At 44.5% G+C, this 18961-nt stretch overlaps 1 protein-coding gene across 1 annotated transcript in view; it reads left to right on the plus strand.

The window, feature by feature from the left end:
• Nucleotides 1-18330, plus strand: part of AGFG2 (ArfGAP with FG repeats 2) — a 23219-nt gene extending 4889 nt beyond the window's left edge. Inside the window, exons 2-12 of the mRNA XM_004386723.2 lie at nt 6204-6297; nt 7143-7258; nt 8362-8515; nt 9088-9253; nt 10175-10300; nt 15175-15298; nt 15529-15611; nt 15802-15885; nt 16921-17049; nt 17833-17918; nt 18271-18330. Of these exons, the coding sequence (XP_004386780.1) occupies nt 6204-6297; nt 7143-7258; nt 8362-8515; nt 9088-9253; nt 10175-10300; nt 15175-15298; nt 15529-15611; nt 15802-15885; nt 16921-17049; nt 17833-17918; nt 18271-18330 (1222 nt within the window). The remainder of the gene's footprint in view (nt 1-6203; nt 6298-7142; nt 7259-8361; nt 8516-9087; nt 9254-10174; nt 10301-15174; nt 15299-15528; nt 15612-15801; nt 15886-16920; nt 17050-17832; nt 17919-18270) is intronic.
• The last annotated feature ends 631 nt before the right edge of the window (nt 18331-18961 follow it).

Genomic DNA, 18961 nt, shown 5'->3' on the forward strand with positions numbered 1-18961 from the left:
CGCTCCTTGGAAACCCTATCGGGCAGTTCTACTCTGTCCTGTAGGGTCACTATGAGTCGGAATTGACTCAACGGTAACAGGTTTTGTTTTTTTTTTTTTTTTTTTTACTATTGCGTGGTTTGTAGTCCTAGGACTTTTAGTCCGGATATTGATGTTACTTGTCAGACCTGCGTTTCCATCCATGTCTATGGAGCTAAATCTTGCCCATAAACTTCAAACAGAAATCAACAATATGAAGACTAGAAGTGAATGCCCTGTTACTTGCTTATGAAAGTGGAAGACACAAGATGATTTGTTTATATCCCGAAGCATCATAGAAGCATCATAGATAGCTCCATTAAGTAAGACCAGTAAGACCAAAACATTGGAAAACATACATTTTAGAAACTTTAAAAAAATAGTTGACATGGCGTTTCTAAGAAGGCAGTTAGTCCAGTATCTCCAGTGTACAAAGACAAGTATAACTATTAGTGGATTTTTTTTAACAAAATATGTTTTGTTGTTTGCAAACAGAATCTAACTATTGCTCTGTACCTAAGACTATGCTAAGGTCAAGAAGAGTAGTAAAGTATAATATAATAAAAACTTGATGTTTTCCATCTATTGATTTGTTTGAAATCACTCTTACATGGTATATATTACCTTTGTAATTAGAACCAGGAGCCCTGGTTGAAGCACTCAGCTGCTAACCAAAAAGTTGGCAGTTCGAACCCACCACCTGCTCCTCAGGAGAAAGATGTGACAGTCGGCTTCCACAGAAGGTTTACAGCCTTGGAAACCTTAGGGGTCTCTATGAGTCGGAATCAACTCTATGGCAGTAGGCGGTGGTAGATACTGACTATTGATGTCGAGCATCCTTTCATAGGCTTATTGGTCATTTATATGTCTTCTTTGAAGAAATACCTATTCAAGTTCTTTGCTCATTTGATTGTACATTTTGCTATTCTTTTACATTTTTAAAAAATTTGGTTGTACTTTTTGATGTTACTGAGTTTTGGGAGTTCTTTATATATTCTGAATATTAATCTCTTACCAGTTATAGGATTTGCAAATATTTTCTCCCATTTTGTGGGCTGTTTTTTTACTCTCTTGATAGTGTCTTTTGATGCACAAAAGGTTTTTATTTTGATAATGTCCAAATTATGTATCCTTTTTTTCTTTTGTTGTTTGGAATTTTGATGTCGTAGCTAAGGATGCATTGCCAAATCCAAGGTCATGAGGATTTTTCCCTTTATTTTCTTCTAAGAGTTATATGGTTTAGAATTGGCTTTATTTTAAAAGCCAGTTTTCTGCTATGTTACACCTATGTTTACCTCTTAGGGGTATGGAGTTTTCTGGGGGCAGCTGGCAGAATTACCAGAGTTCCCAGCTGGCTGGATTGGCTAATAGCAAAGTTGACTGTTCCAGCAAAGTTGAATTTCCCAAGATCTGAAGAAAAATTCGTATTTTAAAGGTGGTGGGTGCGTATGACTGTGGCTTCATCCTTGCATGTGTGAGCTCATTCTTGCTCTCTTTTTTTTTAATTAGAAAGATTTTATCAGCTGTAACACAAACTTAGAGCATTGGTGTGAGGGCCTGAGAAAGAGGCTGCTAGTTTCTGCTGTTTCTAAATTTACATACATGCTGCCACAGTTATAGTTGCCAAATTTGACCTAGTTTTATTCATTTTGTTTTCATCCAACATCTAATTTCCTTAACCTGGATATAGATCTTTTTTATTTCCCCAACATATACATATGTGTGTTTGTTTAGTTATATTTCTAACTCTTCTACTAGAGGACGAATCTGTCATTTGAAGCTTAGGATGGGGCAAAAATTGCTGCTAAAAAGGATCTATTTCTAAAGCAGTGCCTCAAATGTTCGTTCTTGTTCTGGTTTGCCTGGATGCCTCTATGGATAAACCGCTCTTCTTTAGAAAGAAAATGCATGTTCAGGCCTGAGATCTCATTGACATCAGGGATGAACACTACTCTTTGACATTCAGTTTTTCAGCAAAGGATGTGACATGCTTCCCTGACCTGGCTGTTTGGGTCCATCCTTTAATCCATCACCCTTCAGTTTCAGTAGTGGATACTTGTATCTTCTACTTACCTACAACTTGACTTCGATAATAGAGTCAAAATCAAGTTGGACAGAGCTCTGGGCTGGATGTCAAGAGATGTGCTTGTCAGCTGTTTATTTTATGACAAGTTTCTACACTCCTGTTCGTATTTTCTCTGTCTGGCTACTAGTGATGGTTCCTAGTTGAAGCACTTTTATCTCCATGGAAGCAAAAGTATAGTATGTTGTTCAGTAAGTCAGCACTTTTCCATTCATCTGAGTTGGAGAAGTACAAATGTACCTTGCCCCTATTTTAGTCCCATCCCTCAATCTCCACCCATGTCACTTTTTATATTTACCTGTGCTGGGCAGAGGTGGACAGAGAGGCACTAAATTACAGATTTAGACACTTTATCATAAGGGGCACATGGACAACTTGAAAAGCCTCTAAGGAAGTAAATTACCAAAGGGGAAAAATGGAAAAAGTATTGAGATTGAGCCTGAAGAGGGGGGCCACTGAGGAAAAACTAGAGGAAATAGGTTGAAGCTGGAGAATTTAGATTAGGAAGAGGTTTCCTAAAATTGGTGAAATTGATCCTGGGTCAGGAGCAAGATAATAGGGGAGCCTGGACTCTTCTTGGTGATGTTTGAGTTCAAGATAAGAGCTAAAGTGGTTTAGCTGTAGCTTGCTCAGAAATAGAGGAGTGGAATCCCAGGAGCAAAGAAACACAATCTGAGGTGTACGAATTTGATCGCAAATATTCAGAGGCAAGGAATTCCCAAATCTAAATTTGGCACAAATAAAAGAACTTAGGTGTTGGGTGGAACTGGCTTTTTCCATTGTTGACCTGACAAAACCCTCTTATCTGAGCAGCTGAACAGGTCTGATGCTTTTATGAAGCAAGATAGAAGCAAAATATGGGCCAGCTTGAGGGTGATGATCGTAGAAAAACAAAAGATGTGGTATTTGTGAAAATACTAGTATGCTTAATAGAATCAAAGGGGAGAGGAGAGAGAGGAAGAGAGAGAATGAATCAGGCTGACTTTAGGATCTACTACAAATGGCTTCATTTGCTGAGTAATTCAGAACACTTCGATGCCATGTAGGTGCCCTGTGAAAAAGAAACTGAAGTAGATGAAGACAGCGTGACTGGGCTGAAATATGGCTTCTATCCTAGTAACTTTCTTTCATTTGGAAAAACTTGCCCTGTTCTGGGAAAATAAATACATCTCTATATTTTCCTAGAGCCTCCTGGCAGAATGGATTTGCCATGATAACTGGAAGGGCAATGCCTCCTTCGATTCAAGCTCTCACTTCTTTCGGAAAGACCCTGGGAGGAAGGGGGTTCTTGTTTCAGAATTGCTTCTCACAGCCAGCATGGCCTCTCTATGATTCAGAAACAAATACTCTGACTCATAGGCCATGTAACTAGGCCCTTTTCCTGGGCTGCAGTGTTACCTTGTAGAGAATTCTCCCTGCCCCCAAGCTGTGGCTCTGGTTGTATATAATCCAGTCTACAGAGATCAAGGTCAGAGCAATGCTTTTTGTACTGTGCTGTGGAAACATCCTGTTCCATCAGACTCATTTGGCCCAAAGCACCTAGATCACTTATTTTCTCTGTCTTCCCCCACCCCACCACCCCCTTAAAAAAACAAAACCAAACCTCCTGTACTAGCTCAGCCATAGAAGTTCAGGTGTTCTAAGCACCCGTCTTGATTGATGCCTCGGAGAGTTCCTTCTCCCTCCTAACAAGGAAGCACACCTCCCTGTTATGTTGCACTTTACTAACAGTATCAGGCTGTCCTTTCAGGAAATGTCCATGAACTTTTTGTGATAGGTTTAGAATCTGTTTTTCTTGTGTAAACATAATACATTTTATCTTTCCCGTGACCATTTCTCTTCCTTCCCCCCACTGCATCCTGAAGTCACATTTTTCCCTGAACTTTCTGTGCCTGATGGACTAAATGACCCCCTACTACGTTGAGAAGTGGGGCCCTGGTGGTGCAGTGGTTAAGCGTTTGGCTGCTAACCAAAAGGTCGACAGTTCGAATCCACCAGCCGCTCCTTGGAAGCCCTATGCGACAGTTCTACTCTGTCCTATAGGGTCTCTATGAGTGGGAATCGACTTGACAGCAGCGAGTTTAGTTTGTTGGTTACATTGAGAAGCACCCTTCCTGGGCTTCTCTGGGTCCTTCTTATAAGCTTCTGCTGATAAAGAGCTAGTTCCTATAGTTTTTGTATCCTCAGTACCTACCACAATGCCTTGTATTTTGGCAAATATTTATTAGTCAAAGGTGAAGGAAAGGACAGGGATCATAGAGAGGCCTGCTCTGGCTAGACTTTAGAAAGTCCTGGCATTCGGAGGTGGGGGGTGGGGGGTAGGGACTAGTAGTTAAGGTGAGAAAGAGCAAAGGAAAGAGTATAAAACCAGGCAGTCTGGAATTAAAAGCAAAGCAAAACCAAGTCATTAGCAAGAGAGGCTTTAGAAGAGAAAACTGGAATATCTCTGAAATGTGATCAGAAGAGAGTCTTCAAGGCAGATCAAGTTTAAGAGCTATTGTTTGACACGTAGTAACAAAGCCTTGCTTTTGGTTTTCCCTGCTCTTATCTTTCCTTAGGGCATCAGTCCTCTTTGATAGTGCTTGTCTTTTAAAGGGGTATTTCGAGACGTTTTACTTGAAAGTCTAGCAGAGTTACTGAAAATGCCCTCAATTATATGCTCCAGGGTCCTGTCTTTTGTTAGAACCCCACAGTCAGTAATTTATCATCCATAAGGGCAGTCGCCCTTCTGTTCACTCTGTACAGTGTCATCTGTCTCCTCCCTCCTCGCCCCTCTGTTTACACTAATAAATACACTGCCATTCTCCCAGACTTGGCAGGAGTACCGTAATTCTACATGTGCACCTGGAAGCATGAATGTATGTTTTCCCCAACTTCTTTATGAATTTTTAGAGTTTCTGTTTGGTAAATTTTGTTATCTCTTCTTCTCCCTTTGCTTTCCTGAGGACATCAGCCAGGCTCTATTCTAGAGTTACTTATATTTTAACATCTTGATTTGCCCACTTTTTCCAGGGGAGAAAAATCTGAAGAGGCCCCATCAGTTGAGACTATCTTTCCTGCTTGTGCCACATATCAAGTTCCAGTGGTCCTCCTCTCCTGGTCCCCGGGGTCTACTTTATTTGTTTTGGTTTGGCCAGTTTTGTTTTGTTCCAGTGAGGGCAGTAGGTCTACAGCAGAGCAAAACTTCAGGTGTAAGGAAAGGGGAACCTATGAAATCCTGCCTGGCTCAGCTCCAAGTTCCTCTGTTAGAACCCTCAGGAGTCCAGTTGAGTGGAGGCAAGGAAACCTTCTTCTCTGATGTAATCGCCACAAGGTTTCTGTGGGCAGAAATGGACTCCCTGGGAGTTAACAGAACTCACAGAGAAGGCACAAAAGCATTGCTACAGGGTGTATGTTCCTGTCATGTACCAATCTCATATCTTGTGGTTGAATTTGATTTCCTCCTGCTTCACTGAAAGATCTAGAAATAAGGAAGTCTGGTACATTTCTTTTCTCAGAGATCTCTTCCTAAAGAAAAGGAACCCTCTTTATCCCCACTACCCTTCTGCCTTCTGTATACATAAGAGGAGGAGCAGCCAGCCTAGGGACTCTGTTTTTTTGTCACTAAATCCTATCTTTAGTTAGTTTATCAGGAGTAGTCACAGGACTTTATTTTTCCCTACCTTCATGCTTGAGGGATTTGTGTTTTCATGAGTTCTGGGACCTTGAGGATGTTTGCTGTAAGTTCAAAACAATGATAAAATAGGAAATGAGGATTGGTTGCACGTCTGAGTTCTCAGAAGTACCCCCCTGGCCTGCTGGCTGAACATTGAAACTGTTGGGGTCTGAGCCAAGGTAGAGGAGGCTCTGGATGGGCAAGCTTTACCCTCCCTCTCCAGAGTGACCGTGATCACAATATGTTCCTGACTGTTTCTTCCCTGCCTCTCATTAGAAGAAGCCTCTAAAATATTTTTGTTTTCCTTCTTTCCTTAAAATAGGAAGTAGCTTTAGGAAAAGGTTCTATCTGAGCTTAATTTATGTGCTGTTATTCTATCCTATCTCCCTCCCCCTTCTGTCATAAACCGACCTGCAGTGCTAACTGCATTGTACTTATATCCCATAGGCGAGGCCTGAACCCCCCTCATCGAGTCAAGTCCATCTCCATGACAACTTTCACTGAGCCTGAAGTAATATTCCTTCAATCTCGTGGAAATGAGGTGAGCTACCATTGATGGAATGGCTGGAAGGCTGTGGTTGCCCTATCTGCCCATGGAGCTTTACCTCAAGATTATAGAAAAAACGCTACGGTGTTCTTTTTCTTTTTGAGTTGAGTTTCTCTTATTTTTTTTAGTATATTTAGGCTTCTTGTCTTAATATATATTTGTATATTTACAGACTCTTAGTTGTACAAATTGTGGTTTATTCAGGCCCCTTGCTTGAGGAAGCAGGGGAAGAAGCAATAACTCTGTAGGGCTTGATCCCAGGTGCTCTAGAGGGAAACAAGAGCTCTGTGTTAATTGAGCTCTCAGTTGACTGGGCCAGCCCCTCTGAGTAAGACTTCCATGGAGCTGGCTCTGTTGACAGGAGCCTGGGCAACCGTGGCTTAAGTCTATGTCATTTACCTGAAAGTAAGTTAAACTCCTTCCCCAGCTAAATCTGCTGGCTGTAAGTTGACGTCCTGGGTGTTAGCAGTACCTCTAGCTTATAAGTAATTGACTAACTTGGGGGGTGTAAACAAGATCCTCTGGAGGATGTCCTGGAAGCCACAGTTCTGAAAATTGTCCCTGACCCCACTCCCAAATTTAGTTCCCCATAATTCTCATGGCCCTCTATTTTCCATTTGTTACAATATGTAATTATAAATTGTTTATCTAAGGCGTAACCTCTCCATTCGATTATAATCTCTGAAGGCAGGGAGCATGTCTGTTTTGTGGATATACCCAGATCCTGGCACTGTGTCCATGCTCCATAAATATTCATTGATGAATAAATTGGAAGTAGGATGTTTCCCATTTCATGCTGTCTGCTCCAACTCCTGTATAACCTGACTCCATTCTTTTAGGTTTGCAGGAAGATCTGGCTGGGTCTTTTTGATGCCCGGACATCTTTAGTACCAGATTCCAGGGATCCTCAGAAGGTGAAGGAGTTTCTCCAGGAAAAATATGAGAAGAAGAGATGGTAAGGAGGAGGAAAGAGATTGCTATGGAGACGTGTGTCAGACATGCTTCACTGACAGTCCAATTTCCAGAGTCGAATTTGGACTTCTGTCAAAGGTTAAACTTTGGTTGAGTCAGTAGTATTCAGATTCAGTTAGGGCTAAATTCTGACTTCGAAATAATAAATCTACATGAAAGGACAACTTGTTCTGAGTCACTAACCCTGCATTTTGATATCCTTTCTTTTGGGGAGACAGTAGACTGGTTGGAATGGGGAGATAAGCCTGTGGGAGTGTATATTCATTTTTATAGCTCATCTCATATATGGGGAGAGACAGCTAGAAGCTCACTTCCTATAGCTTTATGCTTTTAACACATCATTTCATTCATGATTTTTTATGTATGTATTCTGTTTTCCCGATGAAGAAGATAGCATCTGCATTCTCCTTTGGTTTTTCCTTCCCCAGGTGTCTCTTCTTATTGTTTGATAACTGTAGGGTGGAGAAGGGAATGCAGAGAGCAGGCAGATGATGTGTATAAAACAGCATTTTGGAGTCCCTTCTGGGGGTGTCCTCAGGATAAAGAAGATACTTCCAGAGTAGGGACCTACACCAAAAGTGAAGGAAGGGGATTTTTCAGGAGTTTCAGGAGCTGACAGGATAGAATATAGATTGTGAGCGCTTGGAATATGAAGTGGCAGAAACTTCTATTGTGGGACTGAGAAGGAGGAGTCTGAGGAAGCACTCAGGAAATAAAAAGGGAAGTCTTGAGTAGGAAGTTGGAAAATAAGATCGCCCATCCATCAGTATTATTGCATGTTTTATTACTTTAAACACAGATGGTTTGAGGTGTCAAAAAGAGGAGGGAGGAGGGAGAAATAGGCATAAGCCAGAACAAACTGAACCTTCTTGCAGAAAAAATGAGCATCTGACAGTAAAGGGGAAGCTCAAGATGGGCAGAACTTTGCTAAGTTGTAGAATTCCCTTTAGTTCAGAAAAAGGAATTAGTAGAGAAAAGATGAGATAGGACTTTGACTGCCGTAACCTGTGTTTTCCCAAGCACCCAAGCTGAGGATGATCCAAGGTTTTATCCCTTTCCTTTCAGCTTAACTATTCTTTCTCAAAGGTATGTCCCCCCAGACCAAGTAAAGGGGCCCACTTATACCAAAGGCAGTGCCTCCGCCCCTGTTCAGGGCTCCGTCCCAGAAGGGAAGCCCCTGCGGACACTTCTGGGTGATCCTGTGCCATCTCTATCGGCTGCTGCCTCCGCCTCTAACCAGGTAACTGTCAGGTCTTCAAGTTTATTTTGGATTTTAGGAGACAGGTTTTCATTGTCCTAAATCAAATCCCCTGGACTTGGTGGACAGCAGTACAAGAGCTGTAAGTTGGTTCTCAGCCCTGCTGTTACCTATATCTTGCATCTGTCACCTCTGGACTCCTACCTTTTTGGAAGAAAGAACCCAATAGGAAGTGGTATTTGGAGAAGTCAGAACATCAGCTCCATTCTTTCCAAGGAAACACAGAAGGGATATTGGGATCAGGACACTGCTTCAAATACCTGGGAAAGGTGAGGAAGTAAAGAACCAGGGAGACTGGTTGGCAGCATTCCTGTAGATCTCAGGGTAACCTTGACTAATAGACTCTAAAATGTGTGGTTCTGGGAGCTGGTATACTTAGAAGGTAGAGGAATTAGGTATGAGAGGGGCTAAGGCAGCCTCTGCCCAGAAAGCTGAAAGCAATTATTCACATTCTTCCCTCTCCACTTACCTATCTTGGGGCAGCCTGGGGAATCATGGAGGGGCTTGGGTCATGTCTGGGATAGAGTTCTGTATGTTATTCCTTCTCCTGCAAGTCTGTCAGTCAGTCTCAGGCTCGGATAGCCCAGCCCCGGAGCTCCCAGGCACCTCCCCACTCCTCTGTCAAGAAGGCCAGTACTGACCTGCTGGCAGACATCGGTGGAGACCCGTTTGCTGCTCCCCAGGCGGCACCGGCTTTTGCTGCATTCCCAGCCTTTGCGGGTAAGTGGGACTTGGGATGACAACCTTCCTTCAATGTATGTACCCATAACACAAGGGGTTCACTCCCTGAGGTAACCAGATTTCACACGGATCTCTTCATGTGAATGAACGTGATGGTAATTCTGAAGCTTCAAGACTGGGAGAGTTGGAGTCAAATATGTACAGCAGAGATTGTGTTTGGGAGTTTGGCTGTATAATGTTAGAGTTGAGAGCTCCCAGCACTTCCTTTTAGAACACTGGAAATAACCTTTTTATTGCTTTCTCTCTATATTAAAATGGTTGCAGGGGAGTGGGATTATCTTGTGTTTCATTTCCATTACCCTCTTCCCAAAGATGAGCAGTAGCCAATAGAGGGTTGAACAAAGTAGTATCCAGTTTCTGTTTTTCCTTTTTGCCTCCTTCCTCCACACACAAAAAAATTTTTCTCATGGTGATTCTGCCCAAAACAAGGCCCTGAACAAAATGTTAATACCTCCTGGAATAAGGATAAAAGATGGTGGGGAATGAACTTGGAGGCCTTTGAGATGCCCCTTTCTCCCTCGTGTGTCTGGCTGCCCTGCCCCAGGCCTCTCCATCTCCCTCTGAAGAGGACCCTATGGAAAGGCAGATGTCCCATAAGAGTTGCCTTTGGCCTTTAGAATTAATAGTATATATAATATATAGATAAGGAACCCTGGTGGCACAGTGGTTAAAGCGCTTGGCTGCTAACCAAAAGGTCAGTGGCTCCAACCCACCAGCCACTCCATGGGAGAAAGATGTAGCAGTCTGCTTCTGTAAAGATTTACAGCCTTGGAAACCCTATGGGGCAGTTCTACTCTGTCCTATAGGGTCACTATGAGTTGAAATCAAGTTGGTGGCAGTGGGTTATTATATAGATACAGGTATGCATTATATATAACACTATATTCTCTCCACCTATAGGCCAGACACCTTCCCATGGGGGCTTTGCCAACTTTGATGCCTTTGGCAGTAGCCCCAGCTCTTCTACATTTGGAAATATTCCTCCAGCTGGCCAAGCCCCATTCCAGGCCCAGCCAACACCCACAGGTAGACTACTCCATTGGTTTACTTTCTCTCTTTCAACTGCATCCAGCTTTCCATGTCCATAGTCACCCTTCATTCACTTCTCCACTAACCTAAAGAACTGTGTAAAGGAGAAAAGGGTAAGAGAAGAAGCTCAAGGAATGGATGAAAAGAGTCTAACAGATTCTTGTCAAGAAGAAGGAACTCTATTCTATTTTTTTATGAAAGGAAAATGGCTAGCAGGAGTTGTGCAGTGTATACACTAGGAAATTTCTGACTGGGAAGTATGGAAGACCTGTGTCTAGAAAAACTGAGGATGGGCATGACTTTTTCTCTAAAGTTTTCTGATTGTTCATGCTGGTCAACTGCCCAAAGATTCAAAGAGTTAGGTCAAAGTTCAGTGTAGTCTCCAGAAGTCCTGACTCCATCCCTCCAAGAGCAAAAACCTGTTAACTCTATGTTGTGTTGTTTCACAATTGAAAGAGACTGTAAAGCATTTGGTTCCTCCTTAGCCTCCCATACATCAAGTCTGAATAGCCCTTGGGCTGCCCCTCTTCCTTTGTACATCCTGGAAGCATGGGAGGGCAGCTAGAGAGCTATAAAGACTTTATGTCTGGGGAACAGCCAGTGATGGACTGACTTACACTCTCTCTTTCTCCCTTCCTTTACCCACATCCTTTCCCTTCTCCACCCTCACTGCCAGCCAGTCGGATGCTAACTGGAAGTTACAGTTTTGGTAAGTTATTCTTCCCACCCCACAGCCTACCTAAGAGAAGCAGAAGCCTATCTCATGTCTTCTGATCGTGGAGTTTTGAGGTCTGAAAGGAACCTTTAGAGTTGAGCCTTTTTACAGCTGAGGCAGTTAAGGAATTACCTAGTTGTACAGCCTGCGGAGTACGGAGCTGGGACCTGAGCCCAGACTTTGCCCACAGACTTCCCACTGTGCCACTGTAGACTGGCTGGTTGCTTTGTTTTTGTTTGTTTGTCTCTTTTTTTTGAATGAGACAAGAAGAGGCATTTTATGTTGTTAAAAGTTAAAATTCACAAAGGAGTTCTCACAGTCATGAACTTAACAGTAACTGACAACATAGCCTTGAGATTCCTAAAGCAAAATCTATTAGGTACAATGATATTACAAACCAATAGAGTAGGAGACTCTAAAACTCTGTCACAAAGTTAATAGGTCAAGTAGATAGATAAGAAAGTAGATGATTTGAGCAATACTTTAACAAGTTTGATCTAATAAATATAAGTAGAACTTTGTACCCAACAGACAGAATATACACTACTTTCAAACAAATAACTATTATATAATTTGACCATATCCTAGGAAACTAAATCTCCATATATCCTAAAAAAATAGAAATTGCATAGGTCACATCTGTATGATAAGAGATATCCTAAACAAAGCTTAAAAAGCCATGAAATCGATAAGGAGAAGATATTTATAATGTGGAAAATGGTCAAAAAGTTAATATTCATAATGTATTTTTAAAAACTTCTATAAATAAGAAAGAATAATGGACCAGAAATACAGGCAGATAGTAACCCAGAAAAATATGAGAATGTCCTCAACCTAACTAATCAGGGAAAAATGCACATTAGGATAAGATAATGATTTTGTTCATTACATTGGCAAAAAGGTTAAAGATTGATAATGGCCAGTATTATGTGGGGAAATGTGCCCTCTTGGGCACTGTTGGTAGGAGTGTAAATTGGTAGGGAAATATCCAATTTAGAAAGAGGTTTGTGTTCCTGGAAATGGAAATGCTAAATGAAACAGCCTCTACAAGGTTGTTTCAAATTGGCCCCTTTAGAAATGCGCTCCTAGCACACTTGATTGCTTTAAAGACGGACTACCCACTACCCGCTTCACCCTACTCCACTCCTCTACCCTCTCCCCTACCCCAACCCCCACTTCCACCCCAGAGAAGGCATGGTGAGAAAGGAGGCCCAGCCCTCAGCCCTCCCAGGCACTGAACCCATTGTCCAGTGTCTAGTCATCTCAAAGAGCAGAAAATCTGCAGTCAGATCCAGAGTCAGCCAAAATTTATGAGGCTCCGCCATGTACTTAGGCAATGTACCATTGCTAGGAGCTTTCACATGTTATCTCTATGAGAAAGGAAAGATCTCCATTTTGTAGTTGAGGAAACTGGCTTAACTTGGCCAGTGACTTGGCCAGAATCAATGGCAGATAAGTGGCAGATTCCATTCACTTTGACCACATCATGATCATGAGGATGTTTCTGTGAGTGTGACATAAAGAACTATTGGGTATGAAGTAAGAACGAAAGTTTTGGTGAGAGGCGGGTGTCTCTTCTGACAAGGCTGGTTTTATTTTTATACTTCTGAGGGGGAGCACGGAGAGGGGAAATTTCTAGAACTGCAGTGTCTCCTGAAACCACTGTAAGATGTGTACAAATTCGGCAGCATAGAGTGAGGCTCTGGACACGTATAAGAAGCAAGCCACAATGCAGGTATTCCTAGTGGCCAGTCTCCTTTCTGAGAATGCGCTGTCTGTGCAGGGTGCTGACCCCACATGGGTAAGGACAGGCTCTGCCCTCTAGCGTCCACAAAGAGGCACACAGCACTGCCTGCAGTCTGGTCAGGTTAAGGACGTGGTCCTCACTGAGGGAAGCTCCTGGAACATGAAGGCCCAGAGCAGTAAAGAAGAGTTCAACCTATCTGAGGACAGGGCTGCGTTAGCTCAGAAATGCCACATACCCCGAGTTAGTCAGGCAAGGGAAAGGCTTGGGGCCTGGAGAGTCAGTAGAAGATCCAGCATCACCCTGTTGGCTCTCCAGCCTTCCTGATGTCCTTTGGAATGGAGAGGAATGAAGAGCAAGTATGCACAGTGGCATCATGGCCTAGCAAGGGAGGGAGCTCAGAACCAGAACTTGTACATCTAGAAAGCCCAGGGGTTTGGGACAGAGAGTAGCAAAATAAAGAACTCTTTATAAGAAATAGCTCATTCTATGAAGAAAACTAAAGATACAAGGAAAAGATTAGTCCAAAGGACTAATGGACCAAATCTACCAAGGCCTCCACCAGACTGAGTCCAGTACAACTAGATGGTGCCCAGGTACCACCACTGACTGCTCTGACAGGGATCACAATAGACGGTCCCAGACAGAGCTAGAGAAAAATGTAGAACAAAATTCTAACTCAGGAAAAAAGACCAGACTTACTGGCCTGACAGAGACTGGAGAAACCCTGAGAGTATAGCCCCCGGACACCCTTTTAGCTCAGTAATGAAGTCACTACGAGGTTCACCGTTCAGCCAAAGATTAGACAGGCCCATAAAACAAAATGAGACTAAAGGGGCACAACAGCCCAGGGACGAGAACTAGAAGGCAGGAGGAGACAGGAAAGCTGGTAATAGGGAACCGAAGGTCAAGATGGGAGAGTGTTGACATGTTGTGGGGTTGTTAACCAGTGTCATAAAACAATATGTGTACTAACTGTTTAATGAGAAACTAGTTCTGTACACCTTCATTTAAAATACAATAAAAAAAAAAAAAAAAGAAGTAGCTGATTATAGAGACCTGGCCGCAGGTCAGCACTCGTTCCTGTGCCTGTCTTTTCCGAGTTAGACCCTGATTCACGCGTGTTTGTGCCCTGTGCCTAGCACTTGGATGATGCCCTTATAATACTTTTTTTGGGTAAATACTACCTAGTGGAGCCCTGGTGGTGCAGTGGTGAAGCACTTAGCTGCCAACCAAAAGGCCAGTGGTTTGAACCGGCCAGCCACTCTGTGGGAAAAAGATGTGGCAGTCTGTTTCCATAAAAATTTACGGCCTTGGAAACCGTATGGGGCAGTTCTGCTCTGTCCTATAGGGTCACTATGAGTTGGAATTGACTCGATGGCAGTGGGTTTATGGGTTTGTTTGTTTGTTTTTACCACGTAAGCCTTTAGAAAAAGAAGCACATGAAGATTCAAATTATAGTTCTGAGGCATTTAGAAAAAAGTCCGAAACTTTACTGAGAAGAAACCAAGCTGTGATTTTAGGGGGCAGAGGAGCCATGAAGATTTGAGAGCCAGCCTGGCTTTGCCTTTTCCTTCTTCATCTCCTGTCTTTATCTTTTTCTTTCCCGTTTTCTTCCTCTTGTCTCTGAGAGGCAACCCATGTGAAGGTAACCCCTCACTACTGCTCTTGATCTCATCCTTTTCTACTTCTTGAGGAGTTTTTTCCCATCAGCTATCATGTCTGAATTTCACCTGGAAGTAGTCTCTTGTTAGTGGTATGGTAGGACTTCACATCTGTGGTGGGCCTCACACACTTCAAAGCACTTTCACTTAGCTCATCGGGTCTCTACACCCACCCTGTGAGATGACAAGAAGAACAAGGAGAGGGTGTGCCAAAGTCACAGAGGTAGCAAGTGGTATAGCCACAGCCAGAATCCAGTTCTTCTCACCTACCTGTTCAAACATTCACTCAGCAAACAATTATTGAGCACCCATTATTTGGCAGACACTATGCAAAGTTTGTTTTACTTCAGTAATAAGAAGTCTCCCAGCACTCATCTAAATAAAGCCTTTTCCCATTTGTGGCTTCATTTTACCTTCACAACAGCCCAGAACGGTAGATGGGGTCCCGTTACACAGATGGGACTTTGACATACTGATAAAGAGACTTTCTTAAAATAACAGAGACTCAGGCCTCTTCCTGTCAGAGGAATTGCTTAGAGTTTCCAGAACTCTTGCTCCTTGGACTGTTCTGTCAGACTACCACGTGGGGACCCATAGGAAAAATGGGCTGGCTCAGGAGAACCCACTTGGTGCCTCTCATGCCATCACTCCACTCCTCTACAGGCACCCCCACTTCCATCTTTTCTCCTGCCCCCTCCATCCTGTCTCACCCTAGGCACAACCTGTTCTATTTCCTATGATTGTCTAGGGAGCAGCCAGGTGACTCCATTTGGTGTCTCTCCTCTTGCGCCTGCCAGCCAGCCTAACAGCCTCACAGACATGAGCAGCATCCTGGGACCCGGGGTGTCAGCTGGAGGTATCCCTCCTCACAGGTAGGCCCAGACATCGGGGAGTTGCCTTGGGGCAGGAGAGCCTGCTGAGAAACCCTGATGTTGACTTTCCAGCCTGCTCCACTCCTGTTGCCCTGCTTTCCTCTCCTTTGCTCACCTGTCTCATCCTTGAGAGCAAGGACAGGGTTTGCTGTCTCTTGGTCCATTCATTGCCCAGCTTATGCCCTGTGTCGTGGGAATCGTGCTTGCTGACTTCTTTCCCCATACTGCAGTGTCTTTGGGATGGCTGGCCCAGTCCCCGCACTCCAGTCTGCCACAACTGGCGGCAGTGGCGGCACAGGATTTGCCTTTGGAGGTGAGTCCTGCCAGTGGAGACCCAGGGAGGGGATCCAAGGCCAAGAGGAAATTGGAGACTCTGGACGGGAGGAAGTGGAGGGGGATGCACACCAAGATTTAGAGGAACACTCAGCTATCACCGTATTAAGCAAGCAAGAAAAAAAAAATTATCTCTTTCTCCTATTTCTATCCTGTTCCACCCTGAACAGCTTTCACCAACCCTTTCACAGCACCTGCTGCTCGCCCCCCGCTGCTTTCCACTAACCCCTTCCAGCCCAATGGCTTGGCTGCAGGTAAGACTGCCCCCTGTCCCTGACCTTTTTAGACTCTCCAGGTCACAAACTGCCCTGCGTCTCTCCTGGGGAGGAGTGGCAGGCAGCCTCAACTGAGAGGTGTCCTTCCAAAACTAGTCTCCTCCCCTTGCCCACTTTTCACCAGCCCAGGGCAAACCCATTTAAATTTCCAGGCCACCTAGTGGGCAAAAGTAGAAACACCCAAGTCACAGAGTGAGAATTTTAGAATTAGAAAAAATAGACTGCTACTGAAGGGTCTCTATGAGTTGGAACCAACTCGACGGCAATGGGTTTTTTTAACTTACCTTAGTCAACTCTGAAGATTGTTCTAGTGTTGACCGATAGTGACAATGATTCTTTTTTCTCCAACCCTCAGCAATGGGCCCCTGGGAGCCCAGCCTCTCTCACTTTGTGGGCCCCAAGCCTAAGCCACCTGAAACCATGACGCTGTTCCCTGCCCTCATCAGTCAGAGTCCTATGGTCTTCTCCCATCCTGACCCTCTCCAGCCTCTCTTTTCTTACCTCTAGCTCATATCTCACCCTTTTTTTTGCAGGGGGGGCTCCCCCAAACCTTTAGGCCAAGAAGAGAGACTAAAATAACTACCACAGCAGACGCATGTGCCAGGCACAGTGCCAAGTGTTTTACATTTGCCACTTAATTTTCACAACAGCCCTATGAGATAGGTACCGTCCTCATTTTACAAATGAGAGAACTGAGGCAAGAGAAGGATAATAATTTGCTTAAGTTTGTGCAGTTTAATAGGCAGCAGAAAGCTGAACCCAGTTCTGCGCCATGTCCATGCTCTCAGCTACTGTGCTGTCCATGTCACAGGCCATCAGGGGCAGGGAGAAGGGTAGGTTTGGTGGGTTTTATGAGAAGCTAAAGAATTTCATGACTCATTCAGGGTACTCCCACTGGGTACCTCTTGTTAGGGAAAAGCTATATCCCGTTTTCCCATCTTGGAGGGACTAAGAAAAACTTCTCCAGCCCACCTTCCAGAAGTTTACCTGTACCTCCTGTCCCTCATTCCACAGGGCCTGGCTTTGGGATGAGCAGTGCTGGGCCTGGCTTCCCCCAGACAGTGCCACCGACAGGAGGCTTTGCCAGCACCTTCCCACCACCTCTGTTCCCCCCACAGACCTCGGTGACTCAGCAGCAGAATGGTAAGGGATTCAGACTATGCCCTTCTTTCCTACTCCCCATTCCCCACCCGAGAGACACACGTGAATATCAGGGAGCCAGCCGTTTGAGCTCAGTCCCTTTTTGGCTGTAGGGGGTGGTTAGTGAAGGAACAAGCCTACCTCTGGACTCTGGACTCTGCTCCATTTTTTTTTTTTTTAATTGTGGTGAAAATCTACATAGCAAAACATACGCCATCTCAACAATTTCTACATGTACATTCAGTGGCATTGCTTTCATTCTTCAAGTTGTGCAACCATTCTCAATATCCTTTTCCAAATCATTCCACCACCATTAACATAAACTCAATGCCCCCCAAGCAGAAACTCCCCCTTTCCCTCTCCCTCCCACCCCTGATAACCACTAATAATCTTTGATTTCTATGTATTTGCTTACTTGACATGAGATCATACAGCATTTGTCCTTTTGTGACTGACTTACTTTGCTTAGCATGATGTTTTCAAGGTTCATCCATGTTGTGGCATGTCTCAGGACTTCATTTCTCTTTATGGCTGAGTAGCATTCCATTGTGTGTATATAGCACATTTTGTCTATCCATTCCTCTGTGGATGTTTCGGTTGTTTCCTCCTTTTGGCTGTTGTGAAAAGTGCTGTAATGAACATTGGTGTAGAGGTTCTGCTCCATATTTTTACTCCCCAAATTTAGGAAGGCCCCCTCTTGCAACTCTGCAGGGAGTAGGGTGGAGTTGGTCACCCCAGCCTGAGGGGCAGGGTTCACTTCACTGAGATATTGCTCTTGCCTCCTAGGCTCTTCCTTCAGGGACTTGGGATCAGCCAAGCCAGGGCAGAGGCCGCTAGGCCAGCCCTCTGGGATCTCCACCAACCCGTTCATGGTGAGGAGGAGGTGCCTCAGGTGCCATGGCTCTGTGGTGTGGGGCATGGCCTTTCCTCTTGGGGGCTGGGGACAGAACACTTCCAGGAGAAGAGGGAGATGTGGGTTGGGTCTCATACCCCTTCCTCATGAATTTCTAGGTATTTTCCTAGCCCAGCTCTTCTTGGCCTTGTCCTCTCCATACTCCCCTGCCCCTCTGTTTGCCTCTTATCTCCCCCACTTTTTTCCACATGCCTCCCCTACCCCCACTTCCCTCAGCAGAGTAATTTTGAGGGAGAAAAGAATCCTGAACTGTATTTCTTCCATATTTTTTATCCCTCAATCTCATACATGTTTTTCTTGTTTCTTTCCAGACTGGATCATCATCAAGCCCATTTGCCTCCAAACCTCCAACCACCAACCCATTCTTGTAGCACTGTGTTCTGGGGTGGGGGGCTTTTCCCTGCTCTCTGGGGCCCCTCTACTCCTCAGAGCTCTGGTGACCACTTGCCTGTTGACATTTCTATGGGCCTGAGCCTAGACTGGGCCTGGTTTTGCAGGGTGGGTGTCTTGGGGATGGTGGAGGTGCTAATGCTTTGCTTGGGGCTTACAGATAAAATGGCAGCTTCCTGGGTCAGCTGCCCCAGAGGCTTTCTCCCTCCCTCCTGCAGCCTCCACCCAGGCAGGCCCACGAGGAGTGAAGGCAGGGCCTGGGCTAGAGGAGTGATGGTATTTATGTTTTCACATTATTCATTATGATGAACATAATCCTCCTCCTCTCCTGCCCTCAGCCTACAAGCACTGCCCTCACTGCTAACCTGTGGGCAGAGATAGCTGCGCGTACACTGACCGGCTCACTCTCCTGAATGGCATTCCCTATGGGAACAGCTCTTCACCCACCCCCACTTTCCAACACTGTTCTCTCATGGACAGAAACACAGTGGAAAAAGTAGGGTAAAGGCAGAGCTGAGGCGTGGCGGTGACGTAGGATGGTGATCAGACAGCCCTGGGACCAAGAAGACCCAGGAACCCTGAATGCCCTTGCTGCCCTGGCTTCAGCTAGCA

The sequence above is a fragment of the Trichechus manatus genome, unplaced genomic scaffold (genome assembly GCF_000243295.1).
Source record: "Trichechus manatus latirostris isolate Lorelei unplaced genomic scaffold, TriManLat1.0 scaffold00170, whole genome shotgun sequence".
NCBI lineage: Eukaryota > Metazoa > Chordata > Mammalia > Sirenia > Trichechidae > Trichechus > Trichechus manatus.